The sequence below is a fragment of the Astatotilapia calliptera genome, chromosome 12 (assembly GCF_964374335.1).
Source record: "Astatotilapia calliptera chromosome 12, fAstCal68.1, whole genome shotgun sequence".
In the NCBI taxonomy this organism is placed as follows: Eukaryota; Metazoa; Chordata; class Actinopteri; order Cichliformes; family Cichlidae; genus Astatotilapia; species Astatotilapia calliptera.
The window spans coordinates 34,489,448-34,506,294 of record NC_137433.1 but is presented as its reverse complement, the minus strand read 5'-3'; the positions used below and the strand labels follow the sequence as shown (position 1 = coordinate 34,506,294).

Sequence of the window (16,847 nt, the reverse complement as noted above, 5' to 3'; positions counted from 1 at the left end):
TTTCTAATCTATAAGCCAAAAAGGTACATCAAAAAGAAAAACATTAACATAGAAATGATATATTAGTTTTTTGGGTTTTAGAATTAAACCTAAAATCTCCATTTACACATCATCATATAGGCTACGTTCACACTGCAGGTCTTAATACTCAATTCCGATTTTTTGATCAAATCCGATTTTTTTGTCTGCTCGTTCACACTACAAATAAAATGCGACAGCAAACGCGCTCTAGTGTGAACGCTCAAAGCGGCCCGCATGCGCAAAAGAAGACTTCACACACAACGCGCTCTGTTTAGACCCAGAGCAAACAGTATTGTTTGATAGATGGCCCTTAATATAAAGACTTCGGACTTTATGTTTCCCAATTTTTGCTTTAAGTTATTTTGTTGTTTACATAATAATGTAAATAACCTAATAATGATCCTTATTGCTGTTTTAGAGAGGAGCGGTGCTTCAAAGGATAGCTGCAGATTTCTGTCAGAATCTGCAGATTACACAGTACAAATAAAATGTTCACGTTTCTCCAACGTTGTCTTCCCAACAGTTTCACTGATATCTACACGGGATGGCCAGAGAAGCGTTCGCGATGTCTTCTCTGGCGCTTCTCTGGCACTGATAATTGGCGTCTGTCTTGTGTCAGTGACGTAAAAGACGGATTTAATGCGACCTGACCGTTCAAACAGCAGTCGCTTTCTAAAACATCGGATATGTATCGGATTCAGTACCACATACGAAAGTGACCCAGATCGGATTTGAAAATATCGGATTTGCGCCGTTCACACTGTCATAGCATGATCGGATATGGGTCGCATAGGGTCAAAAAAATCGGATTTGATGCGCTTTCGCCTGCAGTGTGAACGTAGCCTTACTCTACACATTTGTTTTCAGGTAACTACATATTCTGCTGCTGAAACAAAGTAAGATTATGGCAGCATCAGCATATGGAACTGGTAAGTGTGCAAAAAAATGTACAAACTTCGCTTTATTAAATAAATGCATATGGCAATATGCTTTAAGTAAATGTAGAAATTTATGATACTCGAGTTTGGCATCTAAGAATTTTAGTAACGCATACGATTTTGAATATTTGTCAGATAGTGATGTACTGGGAATATGAAAAGTGTAATTCAGTGAAAAACTGTTAAAATTTGCAATAACTCAAAGACATAAAAAATATAAAAGAAAAGAAAACTGAATCAATGCAATATTTAATTATTTAATGTCTCTTGTGTCTTCAACAGCATCTGAACTCAGGATTGTGATATTTGGAAAAAGTCAATTTGAAAAGATAACTTTAAGCAACTTGATCACAGGGAAAAAGGATTCTCGTGATATAACAATATCCAAGAAATCTATTGCCCAAGGACAGTGGAGGAAAATACCCATAACCGTAGTGAAAACCTCCGACATCTTCAGTGTTCCTGTGGAAAAAGTCAGACACGAGATGAAGATGTGTGTGGCCCGTGTCCCCCCTGGGCCAAATGTTTTCCTCCTGTTAGTGAAGCCTTTAGATTTCACAGAGGAAAACAGACAAAGGCTGAAGTTCATCTTGAGTTTGTTTGGTCCACATGCGCTTAAATACTCAATGGTCATCATAACACAAAAGGATGAAGAAAAGAATACTGCAGTAGAACAAATTATTCAAGAGTGCGGACAAAGACTGCATAAGTTAAACTCTGACAAAAAAGAGTGTCTTGACTTTGATCAGGAAACCATGATGGAAATGATGAATCAAATTGTGACTGAAAACAGGGGCGGACATCTAAATTTTTCTGAAAACCCTGATCCAACTGAAGCACTTGAAAGTCCAAAATCAAGGCTTCCACTTAATTCGGCACTGTGTGAGAGATCTGTTGTTGGGATGGAACCTGAGCATCCAAAACCAAAATCTCTTGTGAATTTAGGACTAAGTAAGAGACCTCAAGTTGGTGTTGAACAACCTCAAAGGCCACATCTAAAACCTCCTTTAAACTCAGTACCATGTGGGAGCTTTGTTGTTGAAGAACCTGAGCATCCAAAACCAAAACTTCCTTTGAATTTAGGAATGAGTGAGAGACCTCGAGCTGGTATGGAAGAACCAGAATCTCCAAATATGAAACCTCTTTTGAATTTGAAACTGTGTGAGAAATCTCAAGTTGATATAGAAGAACCAGAGTCTTCAAATACAAAACCTCTTTCAAATTTGAAACTGTGTGAAAGACCTCAAGTTGGTGTGAAAGAGCCTCAAAGTTTATATGTAAAACCTTCTTTAAACTTGGTACTGTGTGGGAGATTTGGAGTTGGAAAAACTTCAACTGCTAATGCCATCCTGGGAGAAAGAAAGTTGAATTCATTAGAGTGTGTTAAACATCAGGCAGAAGTTTATGGTCGACTGATTTCAATGGTGGAGCTACCGGTTCTATTTGGAAAATCTCAGGAAGAAGCGATGAGGGAAGCCTTCAAGAGCATTTCTCTCTGTGATCCTGAGGGTGTCCATGCTTTTATCCTGGTGCTACCTTTGGATCCCCTTACCGATGAAGACAAGGGTGAGTTGGAGACCATCAAAAATATACTAAGCTCTCAAGTCAAAGACTTTACAATAATTCTTTTTACTGTGGAGACCAATCCTACACACCCAGATGTTGTTAACTTTTTAAAAAGAAACAAAGAGATCGAAGAGCTCTGTCGGAGTTTTAGTGTCCGATATCTTGTCCTCAATGTCAACAACAGACAGCAGATCCCCCAGCTACTGGATGCTGTGGAAGAGATAAAAATGGTTTCCAAAAGTTTCAAAAAGGAAACCATTGCAAAACCTTGTATGCACAACAGTGCAGAATGTACATCACAACTGGAAGAGGCTCCTCACACATCACAGAGCCTGGATCAACTCAGGATTGTGATGATTGGGAAAACTGGAAGTGGAAAGAGTGCCACTGCAAACACTATTTTGGGCAAAAAGTGCTTTCATTCGAAGGCCAGTATGAAATCAGTGACCAGGCTCTGCCAAAAACAAACAGCGGAAATTGAAGGGCATCCTGTCATCGTGGTTGACACGCCTGGTTTATTTGACACAGCTCTATCCAGTGATGAAGTTAAACAGGAACTTGTCAAATGCATCACAATGGTGGCTCCTGGACCTCATGTGTTCTTACTCGTCCTGCCGATCGGTCACTTTACAGAGGAAGAAAAACAAACTGTGGAGCTCATTAAAAACATTTTTGGCAAGAATTGCAATGACTTCATCATTGTCATATTTACCAGAGGAGATGATCTTAAAAACCAAACAATTGAAAGTTACCTCAACGAAAACAGTGAAGACTTTGTCAAAAAACTGTTAACTGATTGTGGAGGACAATACCATGTCTTAAATAACAATGATCAGAGCCGTTTTCAAGTAAGTGAGCTGCTGACCAAGATCGAGTCAAGAGTAAGGAAAAATGGCGGTGGCTATTACACCTCAGAGATGTTCAAAGAGGCAGAGGCAACAATTCAGAAGGAAATGGATAAGATTATGAAGAAGGAAGAAGAAATGCAGAGATATAAGAGAGACCTTCAAAGACAACATGAAGAGGAAATCAAAGAGATGAGGCAAAAAACTGAACAGGTAAGAGCTTTAACAGAAAAAGCATTAGAAGAAAAAAAGGAATTCATTAAGAGAGAGGAGGAGAAAAAAAGGGTGGATGAGGAAAGGGCCCAAAAGGAAAGGGAAAGGAAACAGAGGTATGAAATTCAGCAAAAGCAATGGAAAGAAAAAGAGAAGGAAATTAAGTCTGGATCATTAAAAAAGACAATTAAGGGTCAAATATGGGTACAGAGTTCAAAAGAAAATGAAAAAGCAAGAGAGGCTTGGAGGAAAGTACAACAACAGTGGCAGGAAACACACTTTAGAGGATGCCAACAGAGATCGGAGGAGCAAACACAATCTAAAAAACTCTGTGAAGAATATGAGCAGGAAAAAACAGAACATGACCTCCAAAAAAAAGAACAAGATCAACTTCGAGAAGAACAAGAGAAAAAAGAATGGAGAGAACTGCAACAAAACCTACAAAAGCAAGTCGAGGAAATGAGGGGAAAAAATCAAGAGGAAGCCAGAAAGCAAGCAGAGGAGTTCAATGAATTTAGACAGAGATACGCCACTGACTTAAAAGCTGCAGTAGCAGAGTGTGAAAGGGAAATTGAGAATATGAAGCTAAACCAACAGGAATACAGTAGCTACATGATTCAACAACTGTGCCAGAACAAGGCATATCAGAATGACTTTGACCAACTAAAGAAGAGACAAGAAAAAGAAATGAATGAGCTCAAGCCATTTATTCAAGACCAAAGACAAATGTACGAGCTACAGAAAACACACGAGGAAGAAAGAAACAAGTGGATCCAGGAACATGTGCGTAAATCCAAAGAAGAAGAAAGTTGTAGTATTTTATGAAATTTTTTTTTATATATTTACTTTGGTGTTGCCCCATGACTCATCAATGTAATACCAATATTTTTGCCAATTAAGATACCAAACATTGGGAGCTGTTTTTGTGAGATTAAAACCATTTATCCTTTACATGTCGTTTTTATGTTCAACCACTGACGTTCTAGTTTGTTCCTCGTTCACTTGGTCATGGGGTTTTAAAATGACTGTCCAAAATAAATGCCTGATGCCATTACCGACAGACTACCAAGTGATAAGACTTGACTACAGTAGGACCCTCTTACTGTTATCACTACAAAATTTTACGTAATAGGTCTCTTGGACTGCCACTTGGAAGAGTGACAGTTTTCTCCCACTGAAAACACTATGTCCAGATGAACAGATTCAACTTTCTGATAAGAAGTAATGGACCCTCATCAAATTGGTGAAGACTTTATAAGATTTGGGACAGAGGGAATCTCCCTCCAAATTATTTAAATTTGTTTATCCTGTCCTTAATGCACCATCATCACACAAGCTTAATAGAAATGCAGAGATTTATCCATTTACCATACTATACCACACCACACACCCATCCATCAGAAATCTAATTATTTGCATCATGAAATAATGCAAACATTTTGTTTAAAGGACAAAATGTGCATAACTCTTCCTCTACAAACCCCCAAGGTACAATGTGCACACTAACACGATTGCCATATCATGACAGCACATTTTATAACTGTAAAAAAAATGGCACATGAAGTAGTATGTGGCTTACTGCCTTACCTGGGTACAATTTTATGCCACTGCAACTGCACTGCAAACCCTTCTGATTTCAGATGAATAAACTAGTCTTCATTCTTATTAAGATACTTTTAAAAACTGTATTGCAGTGGCATACACTTACTTTCAGAAAAGCTGGCAAAGTCAAAGACCAAACAAACTAACTCAATCACTCAAACCACATCACAAATAAATGAGTCTAAAACATGCCATTTGTAGTGCCATTATTTCAAGTTTCTCTCCGGTATAATGCTACTCTTGGCCTAGTTGAAGAAATGTTATCATTATTTTTTGTTTTTTGTAACTAAAGAAAAAAGAATTAATGCTCTAGTTATCTGTGTGATTTTTCTAGCTAACAGCGACTGGTGGTTGAGAAGATATTTTTATCTCTTCCTTTAGTAAAAGTACTGATATCTCAATCTGAAAAGACTCCATTATAGATTATTATAATTCCTGTTTTTAAAACTTGACAACTGTGTGAACATTAACAGCATATTTTACAGAATATATGAAAAATACAACTACTTATTGTACAAGAAAACCTCTATCTATCATTGTCGAGGTAGTTGCATATAAGGCAATGAGTATGCTCTATAAAATTTATAACGTGCCTTTCCTGTGAGGCTATAGCATTTCATGAGCTAAAAAACTACCCCTCCAACATAAGTAAGAAATCTGTTTTAAAAAAGGAAAGGAAAACTCAAAGTGGTGTGTTTAGCAAAGCTTGTTTACTTCAACAAATAAGGTCAACAAAGTGTTTCTTGAAGTGTTAATTTTTAAAAAAAAAAAAAGGTTGGTGGAGGCTGCATATGTTGAACTTGCTTGTTTTATCAAACCTAGCATGAAATTAGCTTATTGTTCCTTCACCATATGTGAACATTTCCTTGCTAGCATGCTAAAGAAGTTGCTATTTCACATTACTCCACTGCACATGTGAAAGCGTTGCACAAACTGTTTCCAAGACATTACTTACCTTATGAGATGATAAATTGGAGTGTAATTTACTTTATGCATTGTTAATGCTACTTCTTACATGTTTAGTTTGCACACACTGCTAGAGCCCACTGCCAGGCAATTAAACAATCAGGCGTGTTCATAGCCAAATCAAATTTTACATGGAACCAGTCAGAACAACTTGCCTTTGTTTTAAGTGACCCAATGTAAACAAACCACTGTAGAAGTAACATTGTGAATTGTTTGTGTGCAAGTATACAGTGTGGATAATAAACACATAAAATGTGAGAAAAGAAGACCTTCTCCTACCTGTACTGTACAACCATCATGTTCTGCTCCCCACAGTGTCTCGCACAGCGAATATACCTCATCCAGCTGGATTTACTGGGATCATTACCATCAATAAAGTGCTGTAACGTTCCCTCTGCATCGTAGATCTGGAAAACACAAATGATCAGAGTTGAAAACAGAGGGCTTGTTGTGATTAATTCAGGATAGTATTGATATAGCTGAAAAAGGCAACCTTCAGATTTAGATATCTATTGAATTATTTTACTTTGAGCGACTAACAAGTCAAAGATATTTGCTCATTTTCTAAACTGACAATGAAACAAACCTCACTTAAGAATGGCAGGAAAAAGGCAAAGAAATACAATGTTTGTAACATATTATAATGTCATAGCTCAGTGGTCCGTATCTGTATCTTTACCATTACAAACTATTTGTATCTATTTGAGTTTTACTATGGTGTAGTAGCAAAACTAAAATCAAAAGAAAAATATAATAAATTATATTAGTTATAGTTTTAGTCAACAGACAACACAGCAGTGAATTTTGGGATGTTGTACCGTTACAAGATATTGTGGTTATTTGGTAATTTTTTCTGAGGTTCTGTTCAACATTTCCACCAAAAAATAACTAGTTCAGTTCATTTAAAACACTATAGTTCAGCTGAGACTATCAATATTTTTAACTAACAACTGAAATTTCTGAATTCACTCTGGAAACCAATGCAAACTTAGACTGTACTGGATGTAAACTTAAAGGCAAAAGTTAAAAAATTACTTAGGAAATACAAAACTAAAATTCAGACAGGAAGACAATGTTTCTGTTGCTCTGCCAAGCTCCAAAAGAATTGCAAAGTAGCCGATATAAAAGATTGATGATGTAAAACAATCTGCAGCCACAAGGTGAATAAAAAGTCTTGCAAAAAAGACTAAGAAAAGTCAGGATCTACACAAATCTCTGCTCTGATTTGCCATGAAGTCTCAAAGATTTAAAATTGACTTTTTTAGGAGATTTCATCAAATGTTTAGGGTTGCATTTGTCATGATGCTGGCAGTTGTAGATTAATTTTTGAAGCTAAAAATATATGACTTTTTGCTAAATAAGATTTGGTTCCACTATAGTTATACCCAGAGTTTAGGTTAAATGAGTACTTGTAAAACTACAAGAGGTATAAGGATATTTATGGTAAATCAAAGCCAAACATTTTAATTTTTGGAGATTTAAAGTGTGATGATGTATCAGCCTCTTTTATTAAGAATGAACCCTTGCAACTGAAAACGATAACGAGTTGTGCACTTGTAGCTCAGACAAATAACTTAATTTAATTTGAAATGTTTTAAACAAGATTCTGCAACTACTCATTAGGCTCTTATCCACAGTCAGCTGGAGCTGTGATGATTACAGCCTGCTGGGCGTTAAACATTACACAGACCTGATTTACACCTGCTTAAAAGCCTTACAGCTCTGTCTGCCAGCTTTAACATCGAGGCCTAAAAATACTTTTTCACAGCAACAGTGGAAGGCTGCACATCAAATAAGAAAAATGGAGCTGAAACGTAAACCAAACAAGGGTCCATTAAGAGGAAGAAGCAGCTTGCTTTTTTTCCTGTTGCTCCTGGCTCAAAGATGAGATCTCTCAGTCTGTTCCCCTAAAGAAAACCACAAGTCCTACTTTTAAACGGAAAACATTAAAATGAAATGTTTGAACTGGTGGGAAATTTGCTGATCACATTCCCCAGAGATTTAATGTTTCTTGTATTTATAATGACCCAGTGACCTCTAGTGCCACCCTCAGGCTCAATGATTTCATTCTCTATTCAAGCTTTCAGTTCCTTCAACAACAGATCTTTTTGTTGCATGGAGAGTCTGAAGTTATCATTTTACATTGATTTGAGAATGTGTAACTTAAAGGATCACTAGTATTACTGGACCGATGTAAATGGTATATGAGAAGATGACATCTAGATATCTGCTGCAAAGGCAACAGGGATGAGACAATTAAAAATGAGTAAATAAATCAACAGAAATCTGAAGAGTGCACAGCTAATAGTGATCATAAGCACTTAAAAGCAGTCGATCTCCCTTAGCCTCCGTCTGTGTGTGTGTTCATTATTAATCCATCCCTCCGTCCATCCGTGGTAAAGATGCAGTGTGACTGTATTGAGGCGGCGTTGAGTGTGTTTATAAGGTGATGACCTGAGCCAATAGCCTGCCTCTCTGCTGTCCATACAGCCAACAAACAATCAATGCAGTAAATGACTGTGAGAATCAGAGGAAACAGCTTCATTTATTATTCTCTGTATGTAAGCACTTTACTGTCTGTCGCTGTTGGACTGCCTGCACACTCTCCTGCCTTTATCCGAATCTTTGTCCATTTCACATAAACTACTTTATATGATTAAGTGTACATTTTTTTCTAGGTTGTTTATCTTGTGGCCTGAAACTCTTTCCACGTTTACTCTGTTTTACATAATTAAGACACAAAAACTTCCAAGTTAGCTTTTTTGTGCTATGTACAAAGATGTTGAGTTTGCTATGATAAATACTATTTAATTTATGCAGTAAACCTTCACATGAGAAGCTGGTGAAAAAAACAAAACAATCTATGATTAAGGCAGTTACAGACTGTATATAAAGACTGTGAGAGGCATGATGGCTTTGCCCATTTGTTTGGGGGCATTTTATAGCCTCATTCTCATATTTTTTGGGTGGGAGGGGGTGGGTGGGTTCAGGGGGTGGAGGAGGTTACTATAATTAAACAGAAATGGTTAGTTACCAACTTTGGTGAGCTCGGTTAGCATGCTGCATTCATAAACTATGAGTACAATGCAGAGACATAGACACCTGCTATTTACTGCCAAGTCGCATCCCAAAAATCATTTTTAGTTCATGCACTATAATGTGAAAATGTTTATTTCTGCTGGATATTTTTAATATGGGAATCTATAAGAATGAACTCACTTTGGAGTCAGCCTCAAGTGGACATTAGAGGAACTGCAGTTTCTGGCACATTTGTTTTTCTTTTTTTCCCCCTTTTAATTTTTTTTTTTTTAAATTCCAGGAGGTAGCCACTCAGTAAAGTTTGTTGTTTTGTTTTAAATAAATGAGGGCTCATAATTATTGTCTACACCAACAATTCTCCTGGGGATGACTGATGAGGTGCTTTATTTATTATTATGCAGCATCATGGAGATTAGAAGCCTTATATATTTCACATTAAAAATCAGTCACTTTCAAATATCACTGTTCTGTTCTACTCAGAAGTTTACTTGTTCATTTTTTTAACATTTAGATTTTCCAAAATAGTTTTTAAAAATTTAGCCTGCTGGCTTCACATTCACCGTGTACAGTAGTGAATGAGTGTCATTAAAAAAGTATTTTTTCATGATATTTTTGTTTTTTGTGGGGTTTTTAATCTTGTTTCAGATAATGACAAACAACAATGACGTATCCAGCACATTTGTTTTTCCTAAAGCTTTAAAAATGCACAAAGCAAAATATACAGGAAAGTAGTTCAGAAAATATGTTAAAACTTGTTTCGGTATTAGTCCTCTGCATGCTATGATCCAATGGTGTTGTGCACTGTAGGATTAACAGCACTCTAGTCTGACTCTTGGTAAAACTGACCGATTAGCTGAATTCTATTTTTTGTTTTCGTAGACTTTTAATTTTTGTTTTCTTTTTGTAATTTGTGTCCTTGCCTCATTGAAGCATTTTGAATTTCCTGAAATGGTTTTAGCATTCATTTCTTGTCACGAATCTGTGCTGATTTAAAGTTTTACCCTTGCTATTATATTATGTCACTTTCTCATTGGCAGGGCCAGCTTTTGCTGAGTTTACATATGACATCTGAAGCTCCAGTGAACTTGGGCCTCTCAGACCAGCAGCTGGTTTCTAGCTCGATGCTGTTCTGTCAAAGACGTTTTGGCCGCCTGTGTTTATCAAATCCATCGCTACAAAATTCCAGCCATAAGATAAACGGCCAAAGAGAAAATGTTGTTTAGCTGAACAGACAGAAAATGTTGCAAACATTGCCAGGCTGCCGGATTGGCTTCACGGCTCCAGCTGTCATTTTTCCATCTGAGCACAACAGTCGTCGCAAAACGAGACTTTTTTTTTTTTCTTCGTAGCTTCAGTCTGTTGAAGCTAAATAAATTCTCCTTGTTTGACCCTCAGTTTGTTCGGGACAGATGACCCTTACAGCAGCACACTGGTTTATTTTCTCACACTCAGACCACACATAATACATACTATAAGTGCTGCTTCTGCAGAAAGCGCAGTGTCTTGGGAGCTTTATTCAAAGAAACTGCAATGACTAACACGCCATTTCATCTTTGTTTAATCTATTGAATAATTCTATGTAGTTTATGAAACAGTAGAAAAAGTTCACACCACGTCATATCCACACTTGCCTTGTTTTTCCCGACACAGCAAAGCTTTCCATCTTACTCCCATGTATAAATCTGCAAATGCTGGAGTTTGACAGCTTTTCATCACAATTATAACATTTTAAGATTTTATCTTTCAATTCTGGTAAAAATCCTGATAATATTGAGAAAGCCATGCATGACACACTTTCATGTGGTAAAGCACTATGCTCTGACAATACACTTAAAGGTACTTATTTAAATTACCCTCTTTCACCACCAAGAAATTACATTTTACATATAGGTATGCAGTATGAAGACATTTCCTCCCTTTAAGGTTTTAGATTAATAATGTAACAACATACACCGCAGCTCTAATGCAGCTTCATCTGATATCTCTTCAACACAACACATTTGACATTTATCAGTAAGTGGTTGTTTTGTTAATACCTTTAGTTAATGTTGCACAGAGTGCTGCAGAGGTGTAAAATCCACTTTCAGACATTTCTACTACTATTTCACAATTTTGTTTAGAGAAGGATTGTTCAGATCTGCTCCTTACTTTGAGTATTGGATGTTTTCTGTCCTTATTATTGTGGAAAGTGTGGCAAGTTACATAAAGTCAAGCAAAACTGATTATTTAGTTTTAACTTTTCAATAGAGCTGAAGTGGAGGGTGAGAGAGCCTAATCTATCTGCATCCGCCTCTTTGGCTTTACAAGAACCAGAAAACTGGAGGTAAGAGGGGAGAATAACACACACACAGACACACACACACAGACACACACGTGCAGACGCAGAAACCAGTGACAGCTTGTGTGTCTTTTTAAGAGAGTGGATTACAGCTCTCTCTTTCAGTCATTGATCTCTGCTGTCAGGTCTTCACTTACTGCTCTGTCACTGTCCACACACACACACACACACACACACACACACACACACACACACACACACACACACACACACACACACACACACACACACACACACACACACACACCAGGCTATACTAAATAGATGCTCTTACTTGTTACCCTGGAGCATGGATGTATGTAGCTTTCATAGATTAAATATTTAATAATTAACTTTTGCTTTCGAGCTCAAGAATTTGAATTTGGACGTATTTGTGATTGATGGCTGTTAATGAGGGACCTGCACAGCCTCAATCAACACCCTGGAATGCACACATACACACACTCTCTCTCTCTCACATACACACTCTCTCTCTCTCTCTCTCTCTCTCTCTCTCTCTCTCTCTCTCTCTCTCTCTCACACACACACACACACACACACACACACACACACACACACACACACACACACACACACACACACACACACAGGAGGAGAGACTACAATTTACCAACAGTGTTTTGACCTTCTGACCTAATTACAGAGAGTAAATCTTCTCCTTGTCTGGGCCAAGAGCAGAGATACTCTGTGATGTGTCTGAGTGTGTGCATGTGTGTGTTTACAGACAGGAATGCATTTCAGCTATCAGTTAAAAACACTTAACTGTCGCTCTGAACCTACACTGGCATGTAAATGGCCACTTCGCCGTCAGACGACGATATGAGTGAGACAAGTGTGTGCGTGCGTTAAATGCATTTATCACTTTGTGTGTGTCAGTAAGTCACTAATGCAGCTGTGAGTTATCATTTCTGAAGGCGTTACGACACTTCCTCTATCACACACACACACACACACACAAGCATATGGGAGTGTGTTTGAAGCTTTTAACAGAGAACAGTTTTGTTTGTTATGAAATGAAGCTAATATTAGGTGATATTTGGTGTGACAGTTCAGTTTTTCCATCTTCAGTATGTCAACACACACACACACACACACGCACGCACGCACGCACACACACACACACATACACACACACACACGCACGCACGCACGCACACACACACACACACACACACACATACACACACACACACACACACACACACACCAAGTGTCAACAGACTTCAGAGTCTGAATTCTCTCTGCAAAACAACAAAAACTATTTTATAACGGACCCTGTATATGTAATAAGTATAAAAAACAAAAACAAAAACATACTTGTAACTAATTAAAACCCCTGGAACTGGATAATTAATACCATAACCTTTGTGTTCTTAAAGGTCTTGGGGAAAAAAGGGTGGAAGACTGACTTCAGGAGTGAGTTATGATTGCTGGGGGGAAGACTTTTGAATCTTAACAATGTTAGATTTCTTTGAAAATGTAAATGTTCTATTTAGGCCCCAAAACACTGCAAAAAAAGGGGAAAAACCCCAAAACAAACACAAACACACTTGAAACATAAATTTCTTTGTTACGCAAAGCAAGCAACGTGTGGTTACACTTGAAATGAACACTACCATTTTATGGTGTTAAATGATGTGTAAAAAAAGTTAGGGTTAAGGTCGGGGTTAGAGTGCTGCTCACAGCATGAAAAGAAATAAAATTTAAAGATGAGGGTCCTAAACAATTTCCTTAACACCATCTTACAACATAACAGTTTCCCTCTTTGGGGGCACTTTATCTATATTTAAGATCTTTTAATATATGCCATGTATCCAGTTGAATAATTGAATAATTGAGTTTGAATCATTTTGAATTGATTTTTTTTTTGTCAAAAGTAAAAAGCAATGACCAATAGTTACTGTATGTCCTGAAAGTAGCCTTAAAAATGTAAAAGTTAAAATAAAAAGGTGCAGTTTCTCTACTGTGAGTTGATCTTGTCCTGCACTTGGGGCTAACTCCAAAAGTGAGTTAATCTCCATTGACTTTCATGTTAAAATGTGCAAATTTAATACAGAAATAAAAGTGCTTACAGTTATTATTATGGTCTTTACAACTAATTTCCCTCCTTTATAACAACTGAGTCCATCTCACCTATTAAAGGGCAATTTTTTTTAATAACCCAACCATTTCAAACTTATGAAGGCTTAAGGTAACAAGTGTGATTCCTGTGATTGACCTATGCGTTGCATCCACAGCTTTTATGACATCCCATTCTAAACAGATCCCTCCCTTGGCAGCTCTAACAGCTTCCATTATTCTGAGAAGGCTTTGCACAAGATTTCAAGCAGCGTTTGTGGAAACTTTTGCCCGTTCATCCAGAAGAACATTTTTAGGGTCAGAGTTCAGGGCTCTATGCAGGTCAGTCCAGTTTTTCCACACTAAACCTATCCAACATGCCTTTATGGAACTTGTTTTGTGAACTGGGGCACAGTCATCCTGGAAGAGAAAAGGGCCTTTCTCAAACTGTTCCCACAAAAATGGAAGCATAGAATTTTCCAAATTGTTTCTGGTAAGCTGAACCATTAAGAATTCCCTTCACTGGCGCTAAGAATGCCAGGCTAAAACCCAGATCAAGATCAATGATCAGGGTAGCCCAACTTTTGTCTTTATGGTCCATCAGCTAGGCCTCATCTCCACTGTGTGCTGTTGGTTCATTTTAAATACAATTATCTGACAAATAATATGGCATAATGTATCATATTGCCCACCTAGGTCGTTTGTGGGGGGTTTCTGTGAATAAATTCCTAGTATTTTTGTTAATTAGCATCAATTAACAGGAAATTATCTGTACGTAACCAGCCAAGCATGCTAGCAGTAGCTGACTGAACAACTTAATATGCCACCATCTAATCCTTATATGCTATGCTAACTTCTAGCTCCAAAAAACCCCAATATGGTGGTGGTAAAAACAGAGGCTTCAAAAGAAAAAGACCCAGAGACACACAATGGCTGATTCCACTTTTTATTTCATAATATACACACACACAAAACACTATGTAGGTTTTGTTTTTGTTTTTTTTGCAAACCTGCAAAGTTGAAGTAACTGCAAGTCACAAGTCACAAAATGTAATCGTGGTATTTATAGCTGAAAACAATAAATCACAGATTTCCCTCTGAGGGGTTTTCCAGACTGTAAATCACACAACAAATCAGCCCTCAGACCCTTCATGCAGAATTAATGACTGTGCAATAAGTTTAAAAATTTTTGTTTTGATTCAAGATCTATCACACAGGTAAGGAAATCGCAGAAAGGTGTATATATATATGAGTGACAAAGCAGTTCTCCCAGTGAAAATACTACAGCCAGATGACCAGACTTCCTGCGATGTTATATGAATAATGAACCAGCTTAACCTGTAAGTTTCCAAAAGCTTTCAAATCAAAACTACACAGTGTGTAATTTAACGTCATTTGTAATAATTGAACTAAAACATGATAAAGCTTACATGCTAATAAGTATGTAGTCTTGATATGGTAACATTAAACCACAAACGCTCTTCTTTTATTCAGAACTCAGTCTGACCAACCACATGCTTTTCTCATCAGCTGACCACATCTGTCAGCTGTTATAAAAGACAAACATCAGCCTCAGAAAAAGTCAGCCTCTCCACCCTCTTCTTCTTCTTCTTCTTGTACTAAACGCACCATTTTCTTCTTCTCGTTCTTCTTTTTCAGTCCAAATCCTGTAAAACTGTTCCTGAGAGCGGATCAATGCTTGCACACTTCACTTTTACAGCTAATCAATGATTATCTGCTAATTCCACTGTTATCTGCTCTCTTCATCTGCCTCCTCCTCCTCCCTGTTATCTTACCATGTCTCCTCCTCCTCTGTCCTCACTCACACTGCTCTCCTCCTTCACCTCTTCCTCCTTTTTCTAATTTTACTATAAAAGATCTCTGCATTCACAGCTTGCACAATTGACTTGATTACAGGACTGTGGGGCCACGTCTGCAGTGATTTTGCATCTCTTTTGTCATTTTTGTGTCTGTTTGTGGTCATTTTTGTGTCTTTGTGGTCATTTAACCTCTCTATTTGACTATTTTTCTGTCACTTTGTGGCAATTTTATTCATCTTTGTGTTCACTTATGTTTTTTATGGTGATTTTTGATCTTTATATAGCCATTTTGTGTGTTCGTGGTCATTTTTCTCTTCATGTTCACTTTGTCCCCCTTTGTGGCCATGTCTGTGTCTCAGTAGTCATTTAAGACCTCTGGTAAATTTTTGCTTCTCTTTGCGCTCATTTTGTGTTTCTTTGTGGTCAGCTGTGTTTGTGCAGGCCTTCAGTAGCCCTACATTGTCATTATCTTTGTCTTTGTGGTCATTTTGACTCTATTCATATTCCTTTAGTATCTTTTTTTAGTCATTTATTCATTGTTACTCTGCAATTGTTTTGGATCTCTTTGCCTTGATCTCTTTTTCCTCAACCTTAGACAATACGTCCCATAAGGGTAGTGTTCATATCTGTAGACATTTGATTCTCCTCGTTATTGTCACTCTGTTAAATCTTCCATAGCCACATGATTTATTCAGCCTGCCAAAAATAAATGGAAGGTTAAATAAAGCCACAGTCCTGCTTATTCACCCAATCTGACACACTGCTATTCAATCGTTCAGTTTCTTTAAAAACACTACATGTCGCTGAGGGGTCCATTTTTCAGCACTAAGCCTTATAAACTGTGCTGCCATTGCTGCCATCACCACCGCTGCCATCATGCCCAAGAGCAACAGTCTGGGCCTCTGCACACAGCCAGAGCAGCCTCACCATCTGAAACTGTGTTTTCAGCAAGCAGCAAGCAGAGTCATAAATCTGAGGGCTAATAATCGTTCAGAGAAACGGATAATATTTGGATAACCGACGCTGATTCACCTCAACGTCAACAGCAGAAAGTTCTTGTCTGGAAGCAGAGGTGCTGCTTTCTCACACAACAGTAAGAAGCAGAGGGGGGCAGCAGCCCACCACCCAAAAGGACAGAGACCACCACCCATCAGAACACCTTTGTCTGTGCTGCAGTCCATGGCACAACTCAGCTCCTTACAACAGTCCTGTTGACCCAAATTAGCCAAACCATAGCTCATCTCCAGCAGCTCTTCATCATGCTTTACTTTTTCAGCAATTTTTTTTAAAATTTGAGTTGACTAATGATTCTTTAAATGTAGTTTTAAAGTCTTATGCGACTCGCAGTCTTAAGTGTTTCGAGTGGTCAGTGAGACTGGATAGTGCTCGATATAGATGCGTAAAGGTTTTTGCAGAAATGTGACAACCAAGAAGACTGCAA

At 37.7% G+C, this 16,847-nt stretch overlaps 2 protein-coding genes across 3 annotated transcripts in view; one reads left to right on the top strand and one right to left on the bottom strand.

Annotated features, from left to right (window-relative positions):
* prdm6 (PR domain containing 6) overlaps positions 1-16,847 on the bottom strand; it is a 128,704-nt gene that overhangs the window by 86,244 nt on the left and 25,613 nt on the right. For both annotated transcript variants that reach the window (XM_026186579.2, XM_026186580.2), the window contains exon 5: positions 6,431-6,558. In XM_026186579.2, the coding sequence (XP_026042364.2) occupies positions 6,431-6,558 (128 nt within the window). The remainder of the gene's footprint in view (positions 1-6,430; positions 6,559-16,847) is intronic.
* On the top strand, positions 926-4,408 carry LOC113033147 (GTPase IMAP family member 8-like). The gene is made up of 4 exons (XM_080309361.1): positions 926-950; positions 1,242-1,841; positions 1,926-1,930; positions 2,126-4,408. Exons 1-4 carry the CDS (start codon positions 926-928, stop codon positions 4,406-4,408), a joined length of 2,913 nt encoding a protein of 970 aa, XP_080165487.1.

What these genes read in the sequence shown, in the direction of transcription:
- LOC113033147 (XM_080309361.1), top strand. Translation starts at nt 926, where the DNA reads ATGGCAGCATCAGCATATGGAACTG. An exon ending in AGCATCAGCATATGGAACTG is followed by an intron (nt 951 to 1,241) that starts GTAAGTGTGCAA and finishes TGTCTTCAACAG; the next exon opens with CATCTGAACTCAGGATTGTG.